Source organism: Opisthocomus hoazin, chromosome 1, assembly GCF_030867145.1.
Source record: "Opisthocomus hoazin isolate bOpiHoa1 chromosome 1, bOpiHoa1.hap1, whole genome shotgun sequence".
In the NCBI taxonomy this organism is placed as follows: Eukaryota; Metazoa; Chordata; class Aves; order Opisthocomiformes; family Opisthocomidae; genus Opisthocomus; species Opisthocomus hoazin.
In genome coordinates this window covers 49658700-49685754 of record NC_134414.1, presented here as the reverse complement: position 1 = coordinate 49685754, position 27055 = coordinate 49658700, and the positions used below count along the sequence as shown (strand labels likewise).

The following is a 27055-nucleotide window of genomic DNA, read 5'->3' as shown; positions in this document are numbered from 1 at the left end:
TTTGTTTTGCAGGTTGTATTACCTCTCCCTTCTCTTAGAGTATTTCGTTGCTTCGATTAAAATGGGAATTTTTACACAGAGGCAACTGAGTGTTGTTAATGTAATTTCTCATGACAGGAAGGCGTTTTCAAAAACATCTCTTCCAGTAGTTTTAAAGAGAGTTCACTCCTAGATTAGCAAGATAAACCGAAAAAAAGACTCCGAGTAAAGCTCTGGGTACTTGAGCTGTAACTTACAGGGCTGTTTGAAGTGTCCGAGCTGCTACCTCCCCAAGCTAGCCGTGTGCCAACCTGTCATGCTCTGCAGGTGCCCAGTCAGGACGTGAGAGGACAAAACCCGGTACAGGCAGATGTGCTTCACAGCAACCACCTGCAGAATCACAGTTTCGAGGGGGTGAGCTTTCTACCCTTATCTACAGGACACATTAGGAAAATACTCCATTTTAATTATAAATAACCAAATTGTATACCAAAGATGAGCACACCATATTCTAAATCCAATCCACCTGCACACCTGTCTGATGTCGTTAGAGTTGTAAGCACATTTGTGTGCTACGCAGAAGCAAAATGACTTCTGCTAGAGCAAGTGCTTTTTATCATTTTGAACCTAGGATGTGTTTCTTTAGCTGTGAAGTGTTAGAAAATCTGTAACCTGCAGAATATTCCTGGTTATTTAGATTTAACCCTCCAAGCATGATGATCAGAGCTGAAAGCTGCTCTCGCTGGGCGCGGTTCATAGAATCACAGAAACAGGGAATGTTCGGGGTTGGAAGGAACCTCTGTGGGTCATCCAGTCCAATCCCCCTGCCGAAGCAGGGTCACCTACAGCAGGCTGCAGAGGACCGCGTCCAGGTGGGTCTTGAATATCTCCAGAGAAGGAGACTCCACAACCTCCCTGGGCAGCCTGTTCCAGGGCTCCGTCACCCTCAGAGGGAAGAAGTTCTTCCTCATGTTCAGACGGAACTTCCTCTGCTGGAGTTTGTGCCCGTTGCCCCTTGTCCTGTCGCTGGGCACCACTGAGAAGATTCTGGCCCCATCCTCCTGACATCCACCTTTGAGATATTTGTAAACATTTATTAGGTCCCCTCGCAGCCTTCTCTTCTTCAGGCTAAACAAGCCCAGCTCCCTCAACCTTTCTTCATAGGACAGTTGCTCCAGTCCCCTCATCATCCTTGTAGCCCTCCGCTGGACTCTCTCTAGTAGCTCCTCAGTTCTGCCCTGCCTGCCCAGAAGACTGCATGCCTGCGCCACCGAGCCTCGGTGTTTTGGTACGGCAGTGGCAACAACATGGTTAAAATTGTGTGTAGCTTTTCAAAAGGAGTCAGATTTTTCTCATCTTGCTTTTCTTTAACTGTGACAAAATAAAATCATCCTGCCTGAAATGTCTCCTGCTGGAGCGGAATGAGGTGGGGCAGCGGGATGACAACCAAGAAAGGGGTTTGTGTGATTTGACTGAAGAGTTAAACGTTTAGCAATTTATTTTTTAACTTCCTGTCCTCAAAGCCAGCTTATTTTATAAATGCTAAATTTAGTCCGTTCGGTTTCCGTCATCAAGGACAGCTTTTTTGGTATGCTTTCTTATAAATTGTTTGACCTTGGGAGACTGCTGCCAGAAAGGAAGAACACTTTAAAAGCTGACAACTGATTGTTGGAGGTTTGTAAACTCTGTTGTGCAGGAGCAATGTAACTCGACAAAGGCATAAAGACTCACTGAAGCTTAGAACCCTGTGAAGCTGATGAACTGCAAGGCGTCAGGATGAGTTGCTGGAAACAAAATGATCTTTGCTTTTTCACTGGGTTTAACCTCAGCTGTGTGGAGACTAGGAGCTCGTCATGGCTTGGTTATGGATGGGAGGCAGTGCTGGTACACAAGAGAAGATGGCTGTGAGTAGAGTAAGAGAGTGGAAAGGGGCTGTTGCAAAATTTACCCAGAGGTAAGTTAAGAGGAGGTGGAGTTCAGGGGACTGGAAAGAAGATGAAGGAGAACTGTGCAGGAAAGGATGACCATCCGGCAGATAAGACGTTATCAGCCCTGACTTCGCCATGCTTCACTCAGGGACTTGTGGCTGGCTGGTTGTTTTTCCATAATGGTCAGGGAAACAGGCAGTAAGGAATGCATTTTTACACAGCCAAAAAAAGCTTGAATGGGGAAATCACGTGTTCTGTTCCTGCTGGCATTTGTTAACGGCAAGCTAATGAAACGGAGCACTGCAGAGAATGGTGATGTACAGCTTTAAAGGGCCGGCACAAAAAGCATGAGCCAAGAACACTGGCTGGTAGAGGCTGCAGCTTTATTGAAAAGCCTTTTCTAGCAGGGAGCCGTCCTAACCTGCCTTCCAGATCCATTTCTGCCTGGGTTTCAGTCCCCCTTCTGCAGGGATGAGGGTGTGACAGCGGTGTTGCAGAGGGAGGTGTTGCTGAGATTTGCCTCCAAGGCCCAGCCGGAGGCAGGGCTGAAGCTGTCCCTCTCCTCTGTACCGGTGGGCAGGAGCAGTGAGATGAGGGAAGCCGCGTGGAGCTGTACCCCTTCGTGTTGTAATTCCGTGGTCTGGGCTGGTGTCCAGGGCAGCCCACTGGGTTACAGGGACCTCAGGCTGAACCCTTTCTAACCCACCAAATGCTCTGGAAGCTGCCAAACTCTCAACAACAGAGTTTAGACCCCTAAAACCAAAATGAAGTTTGCAAAACCGACACAGATGCTTTTGGGAGCCAGACAGGGAAGACCTGTTTCAGACATCCAAAGTAGCAATCAGCTGAAGCCACACCACCACAAGAAGCCCAGTTCACTAGGCTGGGATGGAAGGGCAGGAATAGAAAAAGAAAAAAACACACAACCATTTGTTTTTCATCCAGCTGACTTTATGAGCTGGTAGAATGGTTGCAGGTATACCTCTAAATATCCCAGCCATTGTGTTGTTACCTCCTCAATTAGAAAAGATATGGTTCTGTTAAATAAAACTAACGGCAAGACTCATCGTCTAGGGAAATGAACAGTTATTTCTCAGTTAATAATGTTCTGGGGAGACGCTAAGAGATAGCCTGCTGAGAATTCAGCTTCCCCTTTGACTTCATTGCTGCTCTTCGTCCTGGTGTTCCTAACTCTGGAATAGTCATCATCATTGGAAAAGGTTTGCTTATGCAATAAATTTTTGGAAAATAACGATAATTTAATGTTCAGATTTTTGATTCAAATGCAGTTTAAATAGAGCTTTGGCAGCTTAGATAAGATCTGAGATCATGGAGAAATATCTATACTGCTCATAGGTCACTGTAAGGGAGCCTGAGTTGTTGGGGTAGATGTCTTTGTTCAGCACCACCAGAACAAAATATAACACTTGTTTACAATTTTTGTCTTAAGTATGTGTCCCGTCCCACTCGGTGGGTAAGAGGAGGTGAGCTTTTTCGGTTCTCTGTGCAGTATCCAGGAGTCACAACAATGAGCCAAGAGGTTCAACTAAAAACAAAACTTTACTTGGAATTCAGCAAGATTACAAAACATGGTAATTTCATGAGTTTATAACGACACTACTTCTAATACAGTGGGGTCACAACAGGTATTGATTTGGCAAAGCTTACAATGATACAATGTCTGATTTTGCAAACTTATAAAATATAGTGGATTGAGAGACTTACACCAACATTACCCTTATATGCCTATAAATCAAGTCAAAGATAGTGAAAGAGAGGGAAATAAAAGGAGAGATAAGGGAAGAGATATCGCCACCCTTGGATCCAGTGGCAGTTTCTGCTGATGGTCGAGGTCCTCCAGTGGCGGGACCATGCCAGGAGGCTTGCCCGTTCTCCTTATATACCCTTCGGGTGCCTGTCATCCCTCCTCAGGGGAGAAGTACTGTCACGAAAGTTCTCAGGTTCTCGAAATGAGTCACTGGGTGTGGGGGAGTCTTGGTGGTCTCACAGTCCCCCTCTGCAGCGTTGACCTTCACCCTTGCGCAAGGGTTTAACTTCCTTGCCTGCGTGGCATCTCAGAGGGATAGAGGTGGGTTTCGCAAGAGAGCATCCCACCTCCGCGGGGTTCGTCTTGCCTGTCACGGTCCCTTGTCAAGCGAGGAGGTTTGACAGGGCCTTGTCTGTAAGTGTGCTGGAGTCGAGCGTCTCGGTCGCGATTCCTCAAGACGGTTGTTTGCGACAATCGCTCGCTCCCACCTGGGGCTCTACAGTACGGGATGTACAAACGTCTTTTGATAAGGAACCTGCTGTCTTTTGTAATGTCGACTGGCGTCAGTCACAGCCTGAATTTACCAAAGAAAGGGCATTCTTAGTCTTAAGAGTTTTGGCAGGGAAAGGAGGTCGTTGAAAGGCATACCATTTTTCGTCCTGTTTGGAGAAATTCCTGAAGGGATTATAAAGGTTTGAAGTTTAGTTTCACTACTGAAGACTGAAATGATAATATCAACTGTATTACCGTAGTATATAAAAAGTGCATTGCCTATCCAGCAACTCTGAACAAGAGGGTACCTACCAAAAGGTAGATGCAATGTAAGGAAAGTACAGTGTAAAAGTAAATGCAGAAGACCCATTAAAAGAGAAAGTGATTTGTATAATAGAATGCAGTTACATGAAACTTTTTTTCTCTTTGTTTTTATTCCCAAAAGAATGGGTGTAATTACGGTAGTTAAACAAAGACCCGTTCTTAGCACAATCTAGAAAAATCTGTGGGTCGTGACCTGTGCTTTGTCTCAAAGACAATTGACTCTATCCGTGGAACAGGTACTTTGTGTGGCGTCAGCTACATAAGGGTTTAGGTTCTTCCGTACTCTCCCTGTACAGGACCTGATGCTGCTTGCTGCAAATGCAGGTGGGACTTTGGGGCAGACTGCACTCGGTTTGGGGATGGGCTGCTTTCAAGGTCTGCGTGGATCCCTTGTGTCCAGTCTCAGAAGCATCCCAGAAGTCAGAATACTCCTGGGAGCAGTCTGACCTGCATACGCTGGGTACCTCAAGTCCTCGGTGCCCTCAGAGCACTCCAGGGTGCTCTGAAGAGCCACAGAGGACAGCAACAGCAGGGTCATCCGCCCTGTGGCTCACGGAGTAGCAAGTTGTGCTGCTGAGGCAGGTGGCATTGGGTCAACCCGAAACTGGCCTCTGGCACCCAGGGGAAGTCTGGAAGTACGTCAGCATGGAGGATTTCCTCCGTGGCACGTTTATCTGCTGGCGATTTGTACTGTTTCTACCCAGCCATGTGCACAAGGGGATCCCTCTTCTCCCTTGTACGTGAGTTGACGCCGTTTGTCCCCCTTCTCTCAAACATTAGAGACAGAAGATGTTGGCTTGGGCCTTACAAAGATTTGAGTATAGCCTGTGCAGGATGTCCCTCTTCACCTTGCCTTCACTCTACCACCAGTCTGTTTAGTTCAGCAGAACCAGCCCGTTTGCCTATTGCATATGTAAGACTTGTCAAGATCAGACAAATAAACTGCTTGTGCCACGTACGTGTATGGTTTTGTCTCTATCATGGTGCATACAGTGCGCCTAATGCAGAAATGGCATTACTGACAATAGCCTGGGTAAGGTGTTTCAGAGGAAGTTGCCAGGAATCATCACTGGACGATCACAGAATCACAGAATCACAGAATGTTCGGGGTTGGAAGGGACCTCTGTGGGTCATCTAGTCCAATCACCCTGCCGAAGCAGGGTCACCTACAGCAGGCTGCACAGGACCTTGTCCAGGCGGGTCTTGAATATCTCCAGAGAAGGAGACTCCACAACCTCCCTGGGCAGCCTGTTCCAGGGCTCCATCACCCTCAGAGTGAAGAAGTTCTTCATCATGTTCAGACGGAACTTCCTATGCTTCAGTTTGTGCCCATTGCCCCTTGTCCTGTCGCTGGACACCACTGAAAAGAGCTTGGCCCCATCCTCTTGACACCCACCCTTCAGATATTTATAAGCATTTAGAAGGTCCTGTCTCAGCCTTCTCTTCTTCAGGCTGAACAAGCCCAGCTCCCTCAGCCTTTCCTTGTAGGAGAGATGCTCCAGTCCCCTCATCATCCTCGTAGCCCTCCTCTGGACTCTCTCCAGTAGCTCCTCATCTTTCTTGAACTGGGGAGCCCAGAACTGGATGCAGTGGTCCAGATGAGGTCTCGCTAGGGCAAAGTAGAGGGGGAGGAGAACAGGCGGTTTTGCCTTCTTGAGGGAGAGGTTTTTGTAACCTTGTCACTCGTAGCTGGTTATGCGCTTTGAAAAGTGACCTGTTTGTCACTCTGTGTTCTTTTTTAGCGGGAGAACTTCCCGTTGTCTTTATAAAGGGATTTTTGCTTTTGTTATTTGTATTGCAGCAGAACAGCAGGGGCCAGATAAATTGGGGTCCCTTTGTTTTAAATTGATTTGTGTATGAATAGAGGAAAAGACTCACTGTTCTAGAGATGTTCTTGCTTTCAAAAGGGGGAAAATGTCAGATCCAAGAACCCATTTAAATCATCTGAATAGACGGGATCTACTAGAACATCTCATCTTTCAGCACACCAGGGATAATATCCACTTAGGCTGTTATGACAATTTTTAATATTAGTGTTTCTATTTTCCTTTTGCAATAGAACTCCATTCTGTGATGAAATTTGGCTCTGACTCAAAACCAGGAGGGTTCTCCATGAAAATATTGAACACAGTTGATTATAAAAATCCCAAAGTGAATTCATAGCTTGCTTGATTGTTAGCTTATTTAGAGTAGGCGAACAAAAATATTTGTGACTTAAGTATTTCTGACTTAATATTTGTAGATACTTCGTAAATACCGTAATCTAGAGATTGAGAGAAGGCATTTAGAGCTGCTTAGGTACCATAAAAAGATTGCTTGTTAGATCTGTGTATGGAATAATTGCTTTGGCTCAAGTGAGATTTGAAGCAACTTGGCAAATGTTTTTTATCAAGCTTGATTTTCCATACTACAGCACATAACGGCGTGTGTGTGCCTGTAGAGAAGCTCTGCTGCCGTGCAGTGCCACGGAGGTACTTAGCTGAGGAGCTGAGATCTGTGCTTTGTCTTACCACCAGGTTATCGATGGGCATTTCCTTCCTTGCTCTTCCTATTGAAAATTACTTGAAAAAACATTTTTAAAGAGTAGTTATTAATGATGTGCTGTTAAAAAGGAAAGATATATCAAATGAGCATCTCTAGGGATCTGTCTTTGGCCTAGAATTATTCAAAAATTCTATTAACCTCTTTGATGATGGAAATAAGGAGTAAAACTATAAAAATAGCAGATGTCACCAGTGTAGAATAAATTTAGACAAACCAGCTTTGAAAGAGTTGGTCTAAAGCATTAAATTATTTAGTGACATCAGGAAAATCGTTCTTAATTAGTATGGAAAAATATAAAAAAAATTAAAATAACGAGGAAGGCTATCTAATGAGCTAATTCAGAATAATGAATCACTGTAGCCATTGCTGCCTGTAACAGGACAACCATACAAACGTGAGACTCTGTACTGACCTGTAAGTTCATCACCGGTAACCACTCAGAATGCAAAAAGTCAAACATTGAACTGGAGGACTGTGTTTAGCGTACGGCATCACCTTCTGAAATGTGGTGTGGACAAAACTACAAAGATCGCTGTAAGGAGCAAACGAGTGCTAAGGCTCGTTCTTCTGAGGGTAACTTACAACAGAAAGAAGCAAGGTCAGCCTAGTCTAGAAGAAGGTAGACAAGTAGGATGAAATTACAGTCTTCAAGCATGCAGAAAGTTGTTTGAAAAATGGTGGTAGACAGTTTCTCTTCGTGTCTGTTGGATATGACAGAAGAGAGTATTGCTGTAGCTTAAAGGTAGATGTTGGGAAGAAATGTCTTGTGAATGTAAATTTTAGTTATCTGTGGAGATGTTAAAATTTTTTTCACTGATGACTGCGTAGTGCAAAGAAACAGGGTGATTTTGTGTGGTTAATCCTGCCACCTTCTTAAGAAATGGGAGTAGAACTTTGTATATGTACATATGTTCAAACTGAACATGTCTGTGCTTTCTAGGATAATTTGTCCTTTAAAATTATGATCTTACACAAAAAAAGGAAACAAATCCTGTGGCTTTCATGACCAAGTTATGTGATGTGAATTAGCAGTTGGATATGCAAGTCGTCTTTAGCCACATACATAACTATGTCTGTTTGTCCTTTCTCAACAGTCACCAAACGTCCACAACTACCCAGATATGGAAGCTGTACCCTTGTTGCTAAACAACATGAAAGCAGATCCCGTGGAGGATTCATTATCTACGGACCATTTCCAAACACAGACTGAACCAGTGGACTTGTCAATAAACAAAGCCAGGTCGTCCCCTACTGCAGCTTCATCTTCACCAGTTTCCATGACAGCATCAGCCTCCTCTCCTTCTTCTACGTCCACTTCTTCTTCTAGTCGGCCAGCTTCATCACCCACAGTAATAACATCGGTATCCTCAGCGGCATCCGTACCGTCAGTATTAACTCCAGGTCCTCTTGTGGCCTCTGCGTCTGGTGTTGGAGGCCAGCAGTTTTTGCACATTATCCATCCAGTACCACCTTCAAGCCCCATGAACTTGCAGTCCAACAAAATGAGTCACGTGCACCGTATCCCCGTGGTGGTACAGTCGGTACCTGTTGTCTATACAGCTGTGAGATCACCTGGGAATATGAACAACACTATTGTAGTACCACTGTTGGAGGATGGGAGAAGCCACGTCAAAGGTAAGGTGCAACCAGTTTTATGCATCTGTGACATCTCTAAAACTGCTCTTGTACGAGGAAAATGTAACAACGTTATAAAGCTGTTAGTTTCCAAACTTACTGTGTCATTTGCTGAAAAGACATACAACTTACACTGTTGGGAGGAGCCTTTAAAAGTTTTATCCCACATGCTCTTTAAAATAAATAAAAATTTTTATAAAGATTGAAGTCAGCGGTGGTGTTAGATGCTTGAACAACTTGTGGCAAGTTTTGTCCTGAGAGGAATAAATCCTTCCCAGAACCTGAAGAAACAGGATAATGGAATAGAGACAATACATAAAACATCATAGATTAATATGGAAAACTCACCAGGTGGTACAGATTTGGCAAGGGAATGAATATCAGAGGGCTTGTTTCCATGCAAAGAGAAAGCGATCATTTGGCTGTAGGAACGTGAGAAGAACGGGCTTTTGGACCAAAGAGTGGTAGCAGATGCAGAGAGGTAGGTTTTATTAAGCTCAAGGAGTGGCAGTGTTATATTTTGAATTAGATTTCTTCTTCCAGATTAAACAGCAGAAGGGAAGGAAACCGCACGGAGTGTATATGTTGGGAATGAATTTTGCAGACGCAGGACCTGAGAGGCACATGGAGGTGTGAAGGGAGGAAGAAGGCACATGCCAGAAGGACAGATACACTCTTGGAGATGTGTCCAAAGAACACAGAAAGGGGAGCTGGAGAACAGAAGAAAAAGAGAACATAACAGTTGAGGGAGCAAAGTTAGAGGGGGTGATAGGATGGGTGGAGGAAGAAGAGAGAAAACAGATGTGCCCATGTACTTGGAAAGGCATAGCTTTGTAGAGAAGGCAGTCGTGATAGAGATGGGAACACAAGGGAAGGAATGAGAAAGACTCATTTCAAGGTTCATCGCGTATGAGTGAGCAAAATACGGCTAATTCTCCACTGAAATGAGGTATTGCTTGAGATGGAAATGGAGGATACTGACAGATAACCTTACTTTGGGGCCTATGAGACTACAGGGTATTTAGTGATACATCTTACAACATCTCTTGTGTACCCAATTGTATAATGAACGGATCTCTACAACTAAAAGGCCTTTTTTCTTCAACTCTCCTGTCTGGTTTTGATCTGCTGGTGACTGTGCATTATTGTATATGACTACAGTGATGGGTCATTCTGATGTTTACTAGCATCCCGTTATCCATAAATCTTTGGTTCTCCTCACATTCCCTTAGTACCTGAGTGTGGACTGTGCCCTCTCAACAGGCTTGGACCATAGGAAATGATCTCACAGCCGCCCTGGGTGTTGCTTTGGGCCTCAGAATGATGGTTTGAGAAGTTTTGTTGCACTTCACAAGATGATGTTACTTTAAGACCTTGTGCCATTATGTCAAGAAATGATGAATGAAAGCAGAATGTTTCACCATGTTGCCTGAGAAAAGGAAGAAAAAAATGGAAAGTTTTAGTCTGTATTTTGGTTTTGGAGCTTTGAGCCGCACCTGAGCTTGAGCTCATCCAGAATTTTTCCTGTTTATTTTCTTTTCAAAGGTGCCGGTTGGCTCTGGTAATAGTGTTCTCTATGGGAAGCACCTCCTGATCTTGTAAAACTGGAACTTCAGTACCCTAGTTTCATCAACAAAATTCCAGAATTTAATGTGCCGTAGGGATTTCAGCACATGAGCTCTGGGCCTCCTGAGCTGCCCTGACAATATTGCCTTTGTGCTATTATTGGCAGAGATCATTAACCAGCGCTGCAGCACATATTAATGTACAACTAAAGAAAAAGAAGGGATTAAGCGTTCTTTATTTTTTTTTCTCATCAGTTGTAGCCTTTTTGCTGTCACTAGTTCTTTTGATAGAAATGTTCAGGTTAATTTGAATAAAGACAATAGAAGAATAATGGGCAGCAGTCCACTCCAGGTAGTCATCTTTTGTCAGCTTTTGCTGGAGTGTGTTTTTCTTTCTGTGATGTAAAACATTATAAACAATAAAATGCAGTGATATTGCACAAATGAACCAATTAAATAAATTTCATATGTGCGCAGACTAACTTCCCTTCGGTGCTCAGCTCTTGTGCTGAAAACGAGAGATAAGCGTACACAGATGCCAACAGGACGTTGCTTTCAGATTGAATTTGTTGCTGATCCGCTACCAGCTGAAGGAGAAATGGGGGTTCGGGGTCATCCAGAGTCACCGCTTTGAAGTTCTACGTGAAAGGGGATCATTTTCGGAAACGAAACAATTGCGCACGCTGAAACGAAGTCGATCCACAGATGGCATCGGCAGCGTTTGTCGCGTAATCTCTGTGTCGTTGCTGCGTTGGTGCTAAAGCAGAGACCGTGTTGATGATCCAGGGGTGTGGTTGGGAAGCACTTAAAGCTACGTTTTACACCACCCCGTAGCTAAGTGCTTTTCAGGCGAATGAGACTTAGGCACCTTTCTGAGCAGAGATACTTTCAGTGCTAAAATTAATGCAAATTACATCAGACTGAAGTTCAGACCTCTCCTCTTTTTCTAGATACAGGTACACTTACAGGGAAAATGCAAGAAACAGGGTAAAGAGGAAGTTTTTCTTTGTTATTCCCAGTTTTATTTTCCTCATGCTGAATTTTCCTCTTCCTTCCAGGTTTGACTAGAACCATTTCATTTTTAATTTTATTGCAAAACCTTCTCAGGCCACCACCATCCTTCTAATCTAGCCTCCAGGCGTTTTGCTCAGGTGGCTCTCTGCTTCCCCTGATGCTCCTCAGTCCACCTTCCGCTCTCTCAGACAAAACTGTCTTCCCGGCGGCTGCTTTTCTAGGCAGTTCCAGCAAATATCTCTTTCTTCATGTTCTGTTTGAATTCTCTCTTCCCTCCAGCACAAGAAATCACTACCTCCTCGTCTGTTTCCCCCTCTTTTTCTATTTTTCCATCTTGCTGACTGTTCTTTGAGTGCCAGTTTCAGCAGCTCTGCTTCACCTCTCCCTCCTTATCTGTTAATATTTCTAACCCGTGCTGTCGTCTCCTCCCCTGCTGCTGCGCATCCTTCTCTGTGGTGTCATTCATCCCGGCGTTCTCCGTCGCAGCTTCCTTCAGGAGAGTCTAAGATCTCATTTTCTGCCTTCCAGTGTGCTGCTCGTTTCTGCTCTCTGTCCTGCCTCGTCTCTCCCATTTGTTACTTGCAAGGTTTCCCGTTAAATCAAACCATTTTTGCAGCACTGAACACCAGGTGGGTTTGCAGAGAATTAACTTGTCTATATGTGAGCTGCCAGCAGCATCCCGCCAGGTCCTGTGCTACGTGCTACACCCCAAGGTGGGCAACAGGAGCTGGGGGTATCATGCTACAAAATCATAGAGTCATGGAATCATTACAGTTGGAAAAGACCTCTAAGATCCAACCATCACCCCAGCACCACCATGCCTGCTAAACCATGTCCCGAAGTGCCACATCTACACGTTTTTTGAACACCGCCAGGGATGGTGACTTCACCACTTCCCTGGGCAGCCTGTTCCAATGCCTGACCACTCTTGCAGTAAAGACATTTTTCCTAATATCCAATCTAAACCTCCCCTGATGCAACTTGAGGCCATTGCCTCTCGTACTATCGCTAGTTACCTGGGAGAAGAGACCAACACCTGCCTCACTACAACCTCCTTTCAGGCAGTTGTAGAGAGCAATGAGGTCCCCCCTCAGCCTCCTCTTCTCCAGACTAAACAGCCCCAGCTCCCTCAGCCACTCCTCATAAGACTTGTTCTCCAGACCCCTCACCAGCCTCGCTGCCCTTCTCTGGACACGCTCCAGCACCTCAATGTCCTTCTTGTAGTGAAGGGCCCAAAACTGAACACAGCACTCGTGGTGCAGCCTCACCAGTGCCAAAGTGCCCTGCTGTCTGATGTGTTTTGCAGGATGCAGACCTCTCGGTTCCTCTAATGTAAATCAAAATCAGGATCAAAGCATTTTTTGGAATTTATTGACAGCACATCATAAGAAAGTAATCAGTGGACGATATGCTCGGTATCAGTAATACAACACTAGCCATTTACAAAATCTTATTAAATGCCTACGAATTTCGAACACTGTCGTGTAATCCCACAACACTCACGTATGTGCCCTCACACACACACAGTTACATGCAGACTCCCCTGCCAGCCGTGGACCTTCCCCTCCTGACATCCCCCCGATGCACCCGCTGGGGAGGAGGCACCCCAGGGAGACCCCCAAAGCGGGGGTCTCTGTGTGCTGCCCGCACACCACCAGCCCACCTGTGCAGCTTGTCCCATACAACCTAGTCCTCACATTACTTCATACGTACAAAGCGTAGTAACGTGTAGGGGCTGTCAGGGCATGGAGGGGACGGGAGCCAGGCACAAGTCCCTGTGGCACCCCGGGTGGGGGCTGCACCCTCTGGCACCCCCTGCCACGTTGCAGAGATGAAGTTCACTTCCTTCAGTGGTCACCACTGCTGTCTTGTCCTCCAAAACCTTAAAAAGCGCTTGATATTTTTTTTCTGCATGGAGCAGGTGGTGACCGCTAGACATTATTATACGTTGAAGTATTCCAGAGCGTTAAAATCCCATGAGAAACTCTTTCCTTGCCTTTTTTCCTCCCTGTTCAGCAATGGTGAGGATTGCTATGAGGTGTAATTCGAGGCGCAGCAGGTAGCAGCACCTATAGGTAAGGTTGCCTGATGGTTTCCCTTAAAACTCTCCAGTTGCTGGAAGTCTGTCTGTATGTTCACCATTTAGGCTAACATTTTCCATGCCGCATGTCTACCTCAGGCTATTTCTTTTTTCTTTTTTTCTTTCTTTTCGAGGAAAGTTTCAAGAAAAAACTATTCCACTCTTCCTGAGATGGAGTGTAGAGATAAAAATACAACATTTTCCATGTTGAAAAATTCATTCCAGCTTTTTTTGGTGAGAAACTCTAGAACCTCTGTGGTTTTGTGCCATGAACCTCAAGTTTGGTTTGGACCATTGTACTTTTTATTGTCTTTGTAAGCACTTATGGAAACCAGGCCACGTTTGGAGGTTTGAAAAAAATCTGAGTCCCCTTAAAGGGTAAGGCAGAAAAAATTGTGGCTGGGAAAAGGCAAGGAGGAGGTTGGAAGGGGCTGGGTAGTGGGCAGAGGGGCATGATGGAAGAGAAGGTGGGGAGAAAAGGAGAGGTGGTGAGATGGCTATAGATGTGTGAACGTGTTCAGGAGGAAGAGTGGGAAAGGGTTGGAGACAGAGGAAGGGGCAAGAAGCAGAAGGAGGGTGGAGAAAGGTTCTGGGCAGGGTGGGGGGGAATAAGGAGAGGCTCAGACAGATGGGAGTGAAAGGGCCCACCATGGCAGCAACACGTTCCCCTACAAACTCAGGTCCATCATCCTGAGTCTTTCCCCTGCTTTGCTTTCAGAGGATATCCATGAATACTACTGGCAAATCATGTCCCTCTAGCAGCCAAAGACGATGTCCTTCAAACTTGTTTTCTGTAGTCAGAAGAGTTACTCCATTCACAGCAGGGCCTTTTAGAAGCTCCACCCTGATGATGGTGCACCAAGGACCTGTGCAACTTCAGTATTTCTGGGGTTTTGGGTTCAAGTTTTGGAGTTCTCGCTCTTAACGGATTTTAAGGTTGTCAGAAGACACAACCACTGGCAAAACTGAGCAGTCAGAACATTTATGAATTTAAATTTGCCAGCTGAGCTTCATCATCTTCCTGTGTACGTAAACATCCGTAATGACATTGACATGGACTATTTTATTTTCTCTATTATTACATTATTATGACTATGTATGGACCTAACAGAAATACACAGATTGTGTCGTTTCACACCTTACACATGCCATATTCCTCACTGTGGATACATTAACAAGTAGTAGACACAGGACCTTTTGCTGCAGATTTTTCTGCGATTTAAATCAGGTAATACCACTAGATTACATTGTGCACTGCTCTTGGTTTTGTTTTTTTTTTTTTTGAAGTACAGCCTGTTATTTCTGCCTACTGTAAAGTTTATTCCACAAAAGTAAACACAATTTGTAGTACAAAGTTAGAAATTTAGAGAGCTGTTCCATATGTTTAAAGGTCAGATTACATGGTCTGTTTGTGTAAGTTCTGCTGTGGAAGAGACTTTTAATTAAAAGCAGTAGTATTGCCTGTTTTTATTTCGTGTGAAGCGATTATCCTTTCTGCATTTTACTAGATGGTTATTTTAGATTTGAGTTGCATTCAGGCAGCGAGATTCTACTTTAGCTGTAATTTTTTTGGTTTTGCACCCAAAAATCTTTTGCGGCTGGGTGTATTCCAGCCTGGCCACCTCCACCCTCCTGCCCCACAAAATGTTGAACCTCTCTCCCCCTGCTTGCTTGGTTTGTCTGGAAGAAGTGTTAGTGGTCCCTGGAAAGGAGAAGCGGGTTGGCAATGGCGAGCCGGGAGGAGAAGCAGGCAGAGGCGAGGCTGGCGTGCAGGGTGGGACCTGTGTTACGGGAGACGGTGCGTATATTTGAGAACTAGAGTAAACAGTAATTCTTGCCAGAATGGAGAGTTAAAACACAGGTTACAAGATACGCTGTGGTATTTGAAATCGAGAAGGAGGTTGCTTGAAGACAAAGTGGCTTGAGTTAACTATGGGGAGCCCCACAAACAGTCTTCTGCTGAAATCTCCAGTAAAGCTGTATTTCTGGTGACTCGCTAGTGACATGCGTAGGTTTTTCCACTATAGAAGCACATGCTCTTCTAAGATTTATCAACAGTGGATTTAACATCATGTTTAACATCGAGCTCGGAGCAGGCTTGGGGAAGGGATGCGTATTCCAAATTTATTTGTGAAGCCTAGCATAAGGAGGATGAGGAAGTCCATTTCGACATATCCTGAGTCCTTGCACCTTTTAGAAGCTGTTAATTCCTTGTCTTCCGCACCAAGAATGCGTCTGGACCTTCAGCTCCGTGCTCTCTTTGAACTCGTTGCTTTTATCCCACAAATTTGGATCCAGCAGAAACGCATGCATAAAACTTCTCATATATTTTATCCATGCCTTGGATTTTATTGTGCCGTGGACCAATCTGCTGGCAACTTTCTGGTGTCTAACATATCTCTAGACTGTTGCAGTGTGTACGTTGCAGTCTGCTACCATTTTGCAGTGGCTTTGCAGTATTTTATTTAATACTGAACATATTCTGTCCTTATTTTCCCTGCTTACTTTTGGTGATAGAATATTTGTCCATTAGATGCTCAGTGAGATATAAATCTCAGTAGTGTCAGTAGTTTCTTTTTTGTGTAGGTGAGGTCTCATGGCATTCAAATAGCTTAGAAAGAGAAAAGTCCTTTGCTTAAAAAACCGACGTTGTGTGTTTATGTATACAACTCGATGACAGAGATGCTTAAATATGTGCACATACTACATTCATGCAATCACTCTCACCTTTATTTCTCCATACAGCTATTATTTTACAGGTTTATGGCAAATTGTTTGACTGGTGAAATGATTTTAAATATTGCCTTTGATTGGATTATAGCAATTAATATTCTCTGGTAGATTAGTTACACTGTGCATTCGGTGCAGTTCCCATTCTCTGTGAACCATAGCTGTGCTGGGTGCAGTTAACTGCTCTAGCCGTATAGTCCCATAAAACCTCAATAAAATCTGAAAACTGTAGAGTATGGGTAATCTTGCTATAAATTGTAATAAAAATTACCCCTGTAGACTCTATATTCTGACCATTAAGTTCATGGATACTGCTGCTTTGTACATAAAGTTTTATGAAATAAATCGACCAATTCTGCTGCCCCTACCAGACACCAAGCTGTTTTGATTGAAAATCTGATAAGTGCACTCAGAGCCTTTTTCAACGCAGAAGGCACTTATAATGAACTTGAAATAGGAAGAAAAGATGATGTATACGTGCTTCATATAGTATGCACCAACTTAGGAGAAGAAAATCATGAATACCATCGTTCCCGTGCATTTGTTAGATCTGTAAAGCCAGGATTCAATTTCCTAAAACACGTTAAGTAAACCTGAGTTGAACACTTAAACTCAGAGGGCATCTTTTCAAATAGCTCCTGTACATCTGGAAGTGTTGCTTCCACCATCAAAAACATGCAGTGGTGTCTGTGACGTTCTCCTGTGACGTTCTTCTGCTGGGGAGCTCCATGCTGGGCTCCTGTTCTCTAAAAAAACTGCCAAGAAGGGGAATGTCTAGTTGCTTCAGACGTATGGTGTGAGGCTGGACTTGCACAGTTATAAAACCTATTTTCCAAGAGTAACCGAGAAGGGTGGAGATGAGTCGGTCCCTCTGCTTGGCGGCTGATCTGCCCAGATGTACTTTTTTATCAGAGGCATTTGCGACAGTGACAGTTTAAGAAAGAGTAAAAGAAGTCACTGTTGGTCAGCAGTTTCCTTCTTGCAGCATTTCAGGTACCAAACTGTGCTGCATGCCAAGTGTAGAGACCAAACTTACGGTTTAGACACTATGATATTCATAACTGTTGGCAGATTATTGGTTTTAATGGTGATTACTGTGTGCCCCGGTGAATTACTCCTCTTCCAAACTTGCCCACCAGGGCCCTGAAGCCAAAGATCATTTTCTTCAGCATTGCTGCTGGGGACAGAGGTGCCTCTGTGACACTAAGCAAATGGTGGCAGGTGGGGAGAAGGTGGGAGCAAGCGAGGCTGCTCGATGCTGTTGCCATTGTCCCGTTTTCAGGCACTTACCGAGATCCCCCAGATGCTTTTGCTCCTCTCCCAGAAAACCAAGGCATGGCAAAGGCTGCTCTCGTCCTCTTCCCAGCATGGAGCGGGTCCACAGCGGCTCAGGGGGTCATCGAGCCGCTTTCCTCTGCCAGGGCTGGTGCCACGGGTCCCGGCGAGAGGAGGGAGGTGGACTCAAGCTGCGGAATTCCGCGTGCAGTCCACGGGGATGGGTGGGCTCGGCACCCCTGAAGGCACCCATCTGCCTCCGCTGGCTGGCTGGGAGGGTCGGGGCGCTCGTGTTCGCAGTGCGGGTGCATGAAGACAGGAGGTGAGTGGATCTTCCCTCCCCTCCCCGTGTCACCCAGCTCCGGTGTCCAGGGCTCTGAGAGAGGATGCGGGCCGATAGAAATGTACTGTTAGGTGCTGTGGGGTCAGGGGGTCATCGCGAGGGACAGATTATTATTATTACTAGGGTCAAACTACTTCTTTTGCAGTGTTTCTGACGCTGGCAGATTTGTAGCGTATTTTGCTAAAGCATGAGTGCCATATAATTGTGTCAACTGTATTTTCCAATACCGTCCTTCTGGGAGTCTGGCAGCAAATGTCGCTTTGTTACTTCAGTCCTTCTGGCTCTGCAGACACACGGACACATGCGTGTGTAACAGCGGTGCTGATGAGATTCTTGTAAACATCAATTTGGGGGCATGAGATAGTATTTGATTTTCCATTCCTAGTGGAGGTTAATGCAAAGCGAGCGTTGCTTACAGCTAGAGAGAATCTTCTGTTAGCTCCTGTATGCCAGCGTGGACTGGGAGCAGCTGGAGAAAAGTTGCTTAGAAAGACATGTGGCAGTAGCAAACATGACTCTTTCTGGCTTGAGGTACTTCAGAATTGCTCATTTATGCATAGTTTAAACTTCCATTGCAATAAAAATCTGCGGCTATGTTTGCGTGAGCAAATACATCGCCTTGGTATGGGTCAGAGCTGGCAAGGCCAGAGGGGCCTCCCCACCCTCCAGGCTGATGTCCCACCCAACACGGGCCTTGGCATTACGCGTGGTGGGTCCCACGTCAGATGTCTCCATGCTGCAGACCTGTATAACCCTGCAAACGGCTGGCAGGTCTTCTGGGTTGGCATCGGGACCGCTCGGAAGTCTGGCATGAGCAATCACTTTGCTTAGCAGGTTGCATGTCAGGCATCTTTTAGAGAAAGCAGGGTGGGGAGTTTAATACGTGAAACAAAAACAGACCGACTCTGAATTTGGAAATCCTTTCAAAAAGCAGAAATAATTTTTTAATTGTGTTAAGAGAGCAACTAAGCATAGTTCAGTTTTTAAAATGTTGTGGTGTATCAGCAGGCCTACATGTATGTATGTTTACAAAGTTATTAGCAGAGAAGCTAATTTAATGCAGAAGACTGAGGTATTAAGATAGAATGAGCCAGAGGCTTCAGTAGTTCAGGAAGCTGATATTTTCTCTATTTTCACACCAACAAGCATCATCTCAAAACGGGTTATTTTGGCATTAGTTAATACTGTGTGGCTTAGCTATAAAGAGAGGCAAAACTCCTGATGGTTACTTAATTTGCTCTTGCTCTGTAATATTTCATTCATCTTTAACCCAAGGGGCTCAGATTTGCCTTTAAATCAAAGATAGTGTGGAGATGTGAAATTACTTCTAGCGGGTCTTCGTGAGCCTGCTGATGGGGTGAGTTTTCATCCTTTTCACTCACAGGAAATTTGACTGGAGAAAATAAATCAGGTTGTGGTAACTGAAATCTGCCAGCGGTGGTAGCAGTACGTTAGTGCACGGTCCTTTTCGCACCAAGAAGGGCCCAGATTCAGGCCACCTACTACAGGCATCCAGCTGTAGGGTTATTGACGGCACTTGGCCTAGCCTGACCAGGTCAGAGCACTTGGGTAGTGTACCCCTAAATAATCACTGGGAAGGAGCTAAGCGTTCCCAGAGAAACTAGCTGCTCGTGGTTTGGATGGGTATGCGTTTTGCTGGACAAAGAACTGGCTGAATGGCCAAGGGCATAGAGTGGTGGTGAGCGGAGTTAAATCCAGCTGCTGGCCGGTCATGAGTGGTGTTCCCAGGGCTCAGTTTTGGGTCCAGTTTTGTTTAACCTCTTCATCAATGATCTGGATGAGGAGATCGAGTGCTCCCTCAGTAAATTTGCAGAGGACACCAAGCTGGGTGGGAGCGTCGATCTGCTGGAGGGTAGGAAGGCTCTGCAGAGGGATCTGGACAGACTGGATCGATGGGCCGAGGACAACTGTATGGGGTTCAACAAGGCCAAGTGCCAGGTCCTGCACTTAGGTCACAACAACCCCACGCAACGCTGCAGGCTTGGGGAGGAGTGGCTGGAAAGCTGCCTGGTGGAAAAAGGACCTTGGGGTGTTGTTTGACAGCCAGCTGAACATGAGCCAGCAGTGTGCCCAGGTGGCCAAGAAGGCCAACAGCATCCTGGCTTGGATCAGGAATAGTGTGGCTAGCAGGAGCAGGGAGGTGATCGTGCCCCTGTGCTCAGCACTGGTGAGGCCGCACCTGGAGTACTGTGTACTGTTTTGGGCCCCTCACTGCAAGGGCATTGAGGTGCTGGAGCGTGTCCAGAGAAGGGCAGTGAGGCTGGTGAGGGATATAGAGAACAAGTCTTATGAGAAGTGGTTGAAGGAGCTGGGGCTGTTCAGTCTGGAGAAGAGGAGGCTGAGGGGAGACCTTATCATTCTCTACAGCTACCTGAAAGGAGGTTGTAGTAAGGCAGGTGTTGGTCTCTTCGCTCAGTTGACTAGTGGTAGGACAAGAGGCAATGGTCTCAAGTTGCATTAGGGGAGGTTTAGATTGGATATTAGGAAAAGTGTCTTTACTGAAAGAGTGGTCAGACATTGGAACGGGGCTGCCCAGGGAGGTGGTGGAGTCACCATCCCTGGAAGTGTTCATAAACTGTGTAGGTGTGGCACTTCGGGATATGGTTTAGCAGACATGGTGGCATTGGGTGGATGGTTGGACTTGATGATCTTACAGGTCTTTTCCAGCCGTAATGATTCTATGATTCTATGATAATGCAATTAGGACATATTCGGGTGGAGCCCAAATTTGACAGATAGGGAACAGCATTTACCCAGCAGCCTAACAACACCAGCCAAGTGTGTGAGAAGCAAGAGGCGTCGTGCTGATCTCTTATCAGCCTGGAGAGATTTAAATCCACAGTCCCCCTTCCCAGGAGATACCCCAGTGTGGACAGGAGCAGTAGTTTTGAGGGTGGAGAAGGAGAAAAATACTCTGATGGCGTGGCCCTGTGCTCAGGTTGTTCCCCTGGGAAGGTGGAGGCTGCGTCCCGTCCCAAGGGGTTTGCCTGCCTTTAGGAGCTGGCAGGCTGGATCTTTCCGGGAGGTTTTGCTTCTAAGGCATGGCCAGTCCTGTACCATGTCAGAAAAGGTGCAGCTGCGTGCCTGAAAGCACAAATACGATCAATGCTCATTAGAAAGCTGCTGTCCAAGTTTAGATCTGTTCCAGCATTGTAGAAGAGGCGATTTGGTCCTGAGAAACAGGATCAGATATTATGTGGTCCCCACAGCCAGCATAAATTTTAAAGCCAAGAAACTGTTTAGTTCGATAGAAATAGAAGCAGGCTTATATCTGATCCAGATGAGATTTTTTCATGCTGGCAACTAACAGTTGGCAGATACAGTATTAATCATGATAGACCAAGTTCTGGAGTATTTACAGGCTGGTGTGGGCCTTACATGAGAACCTTTTGCACATCTTACCTTAAAACAAGTGCAGAGTGTGAATTTGCTCGTACCGCCCAAAGGGAAACTCCTTTTTGGTACAGTTTGGCAGAGGGTTCCTTGAGAAGTGATTGCATATATGTACATGCATCAAGAGCGATTCTTTGTACTTTCTTTAGCAAAAAGGGTCATTGTTTCTTGAGGCTAACAAAGACGGAAGGCGACATGGCTGCTTGCAGCCTTCAGCACTTGCAGACGTTCTTAAAGAAGTCCCCTGGCTCGCCAATCTTTTCAGCATGGAGTGCTTACAGCTTGCTTCTGTAGCTCCTGAGCACTCTTTCGGTGACACCTTTGTCCCATGAAAGCAGTCAGTGACTCATTTCTTTTTGCTTGCCTCACCTTAGCCTCGTTCACTCTTCACAAAACCACCGGACAAGTCTTGCCTTTCAAGAGGAGTAGCACGGGCAAGGAAACCAGCTCATTTTTTAAGGCTTGAACTTTATTAATGATATGTGTGTGCCTCAGATAGGGAGGACTTGATTCAGTGACCTGACCCGGTCCCTTCTGGACCCTTGGTCCTAAGTTCAAGGAAAAGCTTGGTCGTCAGAGCAACGTATGGCATGAAGGGAGGTTAAAATGTCCTGGCGTGTTTTGTGGGCTCTCGTCCACCTTGCTTGCCAGTTGTGTCCCATTACTCACTTGTCCTCCACCTTTTTAATCTCATTTGCTATATTGTCTCTTGCCTGCATCTCTTTGTTCTTTCCAGTTTGATGTTTGTTAGGCCAATAATTACTCTCAATTCAGTGTTTATGAACTGCTGCGGGTATTTATAAACCTTGGTGCCAGCAGTTCAACAGTTGTTCTTAGATGTCCAAGAGAAAGTCAAAGCCGTTGACATAAGTAGGAGTCGTGAACTCTGAATGTATAAAAATCCTGTACTGCAGTTTGCACACTTTAGTGAGCGGTGAGGAGGAGATATCTGTTAGGCTTTCAGCCAGTTCATTCTTCACATGGCTCATTGGAGGGAGGAGAATAGCTTTAAGGGCTGTTTTTCCCCTCAGCAGCTGCAGCCGTGCTGATGAGAAAACAGGGTAGTTGACAGCAGCTGGCAGTGGCCAAGTTCAGCCTCCTGGTTAGTCACCTCGGCTCCCCAACGCCTCGGCCACCCAAGTCTGCAAGCTGAGAAGAGGTCACAAATGGAGAGGGGGACTAAAAAGGATGTCTGTGTGGGCCAGCATTAAAATTTAAAGGAATAATCCCTAGATCATTTAATAATGATATTTAATTATCATCTTTAGTTAGGTTCTTTGCAAAAATATAACAAAAAATGTCCTTGAATTGCCTGCCTTTGAATTTGTGCACTGATATGTTTCTGTTACTCGCCTTCCGTTCTCACCATGTTCAAGTGTCACAGCACCTTGTGATGTGCTCAAACGTTGGCTTCTGGTGGGGCAAACGGTGCCCAGTGGGACAAATTATCCCTAGGTGGAAAAGCACAACCCTGTTGGCAACTTCATGGCTGTGTTAGGAGTATACAGAGTAGGGTTTACCTCGCTGAGCAGAAACAAGAAGGTAATTGAGAGTTTTCATCCCAGCACATTTTTCTGGTAATCTAAAAACAATGTAAAATATCATAGGAGTCTCAATAATATCTTAATAACTGGCTGTTATCGGTTTGCGTGGCAAGCTTTTGGTAGCAGGGGGGCTATAGGGGTGGCTTCTGTGAGAAGCTGCGAGAAGCTTCGCCCATGTCTGATAAAGCCAGTGCCAGATGGCTCTGAGACCGACTGGCCGCTGCCCGAGGCCAAGCCAATCAGCGATGGTGGTAGCGCCTCTGGGATGATACATTTCTGAAGGGGAAGAAAACTGCGGGGAGACGGCAGCAGAGAGAGAGGAGTGAGACGATGTGAGAGAAACAACTCTGCAGACACCAAGGTCACTGAAGAAGGAGGGGGAGGAGGTGCTCGAGATGCCAGAGCAGAGGGTCTTCCCTTGCAGCCTGTGATGAAGACCATGGTGAGGCAGGTTGTTCCCCTGCAGTCCATGGACGTCTATGGTGGAGCAGTTATCCACCAGTAGCCCGTGGAAGGGACCCCCACACCGGAGTTTTAAGATCTGGTTTTGTTTCTCACTGTCCTACTCTGATTTGATTGGTGATAAATTAAACTCCCTGTTCTCCCCAAGTTCAGTGTGTTTTGTCCGTGACGGTAACTGGCTAGTGATCTCTCCCTGTCCTTGTCTCGAACCTCGAGCCTTTCATCCTGTTTCCTCTCCCCTGCCCACCTGAGGAGGAGGAGTGAAGGACTGGTTTTGGTGGGCACCTGGCATTTATCCATGCTAAACCGAAACACTGACAATCTGCAGTAATTGTCTTATAGGGAACAAAAATACATAAGACTTCTCATATACATTTATACCGTCTCGTGTTATGTAGGTGTATTCACACTTAAGTGATCAAAATTGGTGTATAATAACTGTGTTACAGACTAAATTATGTAACAACTTTTGTGATTTGAAGTTAGTTTTAAACTTTAAGAAAGTTTCTGCACTTTAAACTTTTGCTGTCGTGCAAGTAAGTCAGATGAAGCCACAGTTAATGCAAAGTATCGCATACATAGTTTTTTGTTACACTTTTATTTACAAACGTGAGCTTTCACAAAAGCATCATATAAATATTGGGCAGATACAAACCTATCACTTCTTGTAACGAGATTCACTTTAAGAAAAACTGAAGTAGTCATGAAATAAGTGATAATATTAGGGAACAAGGGAGAAGTAGCACTTCTTTCCAAATAGTTTTCTGGAGCTAAATCAGCTGTGACTAGGTGGTTCAGTTGCTCTTAAGTCAACTACTAGATTATCCCTAATGCTCATGTACGCATTGAATACCATCGTGTGTAAGTCGTGATTTTAAGAAGCAGAGTCAGAATGGTGCTCATTCTTCCTGAAACAATTAAACGTTTTGAACAATTTCTAAGTTTGCTGTATGTTTGTCTCATGCAGGTCATTCTTCATTGTCAACAGTCTTTGCTTTGATAAGCAAAAGGTGTTTTCTTTACCATACATGAAGAAATAATAAGCAGTCCAAATGGAGCCAGGATTACTGAGGCATCTAAACAGTGCTATAGAAAGCTAATAGAAGTCATACTGTGCTTTTGTAAATGTACTGTGCTTCCAGAAGAGGTTGTTGCATCAGCTTACTGAACATATTTTAATAGTATTTTTTAATGAAGTTCTTTGACATAAAAAAAAGCAGCTGAAGGGTAGTTATAATCACTCACTGTTCTTTTACTCAGAGGTGGTTCACAGCTAAGACATAAATTAAAATTTAACACCAACTTTCCCTCGAGTCATCACTCATTTGGGGAGTTGTTTCTTTCTGAGAGCCCAGCTATCCCTCAGTACTGCTGTTGCAGCTGCACAGCTCCTGGGGCATCTACAGCCCTCCTGTTTTTCAGTGTGACTCAGTCCCTTTTCTTGTGACATAAGAAACATGGCAAAATTGGAGATGTAGCTACGACTTTTGGAGCTGCTTTCTAGCTGTAGGCCTGCTGAACAGTTCATGATCTCTAAAGGGAGCCTGTGATGCTTGTTGTCCAGGGCTGTGGCCAGCCAGAGCCGAGTAGGAATGACAGCTACTTTTCTGGAAAAGCATGTCACAAGACCCGGAAAGTGTCCTCTCTCTGCGACTGCAGTACAAGAGAGCACAAGCTAACAAACTGCAACAGTTAGCTCTTCAAATAAATAGTTTTGGATTCCCCTATTTCACCTGACCAAACAAAATAATCTCTTCTTGGCACAAAAACCTATCTGTGGTGGGCTGCCCTGTGGCGGCTGCCAGACGTCCACCCAGCCGCTCTTGCACTCCCCCTTCCTCAGCAGGGCAGGGGGAGAAAAGGAGCTGGGGGAGCTCATGGGTTGAGATCAAGGCAAGGAGGTCACTTACTGATTGCCATCACAGGCAAAATGGACTCAGTGTGGAGAAGATTAATTTACTGCTAATTAGAAGTAGGTTAGGATTGCGAGAACCACCACCTCCTAACTCACTTTTCCCGGGCTCAGCTTCACTCCCTCCTTCACTGGGAACAGTGCCTCTACCTCCCCCTGCCCGAGCACTGTGCAAGGGACGGCGAGTGGGAGCCGGGGCCGGTCCACGACAGCTCCTTTCTGCTGCTCCTTCCTCCTCACGCTGCTCCCCTGCCCCAGTGTGGGTTCCCCCCACGCTGCAGCTCCTGTCAGCAGAGCCTGCTCCATCCTGGTCTCCAGGGGAACCTCTGCTCCGCCATGGAGTACCTCCTCCCCTCCTCCTCCTCTCACCTTGGTGCCTGCTTGGCTGTTTCTCACACTTTCTTCTGCTCTCTGCCCGCGTGGCATTTTTATGCCCTTTCTTAAACCTCTTTTCCCCAGGTGCCAGCGCCTGGGCACCTGCACCATGGCCACAGAGTGTGGATGCTGTGAGCTGTGGGTGGACAGAACAGTCCCACGATTCCTGACCTTCAGATGTTCGTAACACGCGAGACTGCGTGGCTTTTCAAAAAAGTCCAACCAAGCCTACCCAGCGTCGGTCACCTGAGGGTTCGCTGCCTGCGTGAAGTTGGGTGGAACGGCTCTGCCACCTGTGGTGTGGAGAGAAGGCTCCTTCAGAGGTTGACCCTGGTGTTAAGTCAGAAATCAGGACGACTGAGGGCTTTTTGACACCTAACCTTCAGCTGACTGGAGTGACATGGGTCCCAGCCTAGGATCTCGTGACGGACTGTCAAAATTAAAGATTGCTTCTGAATTTTTGCTGTAAAATTTACTCTGGAGTGCGCTATGTTGCGCAAGGCAGACATAGCCCTTTCTGTTTGCTTCCTGAAGACATCCAGAACAAGTGACTCGCGGGTAAACCGACTTTTTGACGAATATTATTGGTGCAGTTTTGTTTCAGGCCCGTGGAACGCGGAGGCGACGGCAGGGGTGTGCCACGAGAAGGGCCCAGACCGCCGGGTCCCTCGGTCCCAGTCCGTCACCTGGCTGGGGAGGCACCAGCCCTGCCGGCCGCCCCCGGCGAGCCGATGTGTCCTGCGCCCTGATGTTGTTCTGGCATGAGATTAATTTCGGCGCGCTCGTATTAATCCATTATATGTCTCTTTCCAGCACAAATGGACCCCCGAGGCCTATCTCCCAGACAAATTAAAAGTGACAGTGATGATGACGACCTGCCAAATGTGACCTTAGATAGCGTTAATGAAACTGGATCTACGGCGCTCTCCATAGCCAGAGCAGTACAAGAGTAAGTATCGCATTCCCGGAGCGAGACGAGTGTTGCCGCGGTGCTCCCGGGGCGATGGAGGCACCGGCCCGTGTTCCCCCAGCCGCGGGTCGGCATACCTGCCAGCACCTCTTGCGTGTGGCTTCGTTCCCTTTAGGAAGAGATGGCTGTATCTCTTGTCTCTCTCTGATGCTCTTTTCCTTTCTTTCTCTCTGTCCTCATTATTAGGTAAAGTTTCAAACTGAAGTTGTTTCTTTCCCTTTGTTTACTTGCTAAGCTTGCAGTGTATTATATCCTCTCCAAAGGGACACCAGGTTAGAATTTCACTCAAAAACCATGAATTTTTTTCTTGACTGAAAGCAGCACCAAGAGCTTTCTTCTAGTTGCTGTCAGATAGGAAATGCCTCCATTTCTCCTGGAGGACAGTGTCATTGAAAGGAAATTGGTGAGGGGCGTTGAACAGTTTTTCCATTGCTGTTATTTTTCTGTGTACCTTTACTCACTGGATGGACAAATAATTTCTTGATTTAATGTCTGTATTGCTTGTGTAAAAAAAAGAAATAAATTATCGTGAACATTAGTGATTCTGTAGATGCATGAGCGTGCTCAGTCACCGTAGCAGCTGGAAGGGAACCAACTGTGAGGTAAATAAGTATTAATATCCCCATTTTATAGGTGAGGAAAATGAGGTTATGCGTAAAGGTCACCCTGTAGGGCTGAAGCAGAGCTGGAAATAGAACTAG

General features: G+C 45.7%; 1 protein-coding gene across 8 annotated transcripts in view; it reads left to right on the top strand.

Moving 5' to 3' along the window:
• Positions 1-27055, top strand: part of KLF12 (KLF transcription factor 12) — a 256583-nt gene that overhangs the window by 149985 nt on the left and 79543 nt on the right. For all 8 annotated transcript variants that reach the window (XM_075423015.1, XM_075422969.1, XM_075422990.1 and 5 more), the window contains 2 exons: positions 8130-8670; positions 26198-26333. In XM_075423015.1, the coding sequence (XP_075279130.1) occupies positions 8130-8670; positions 26198-26333 (677 nt within the window). The remainder of the gene's footprint in view (positions 1-8129; positions 8671-26197; positions 26334-27055) is intronic.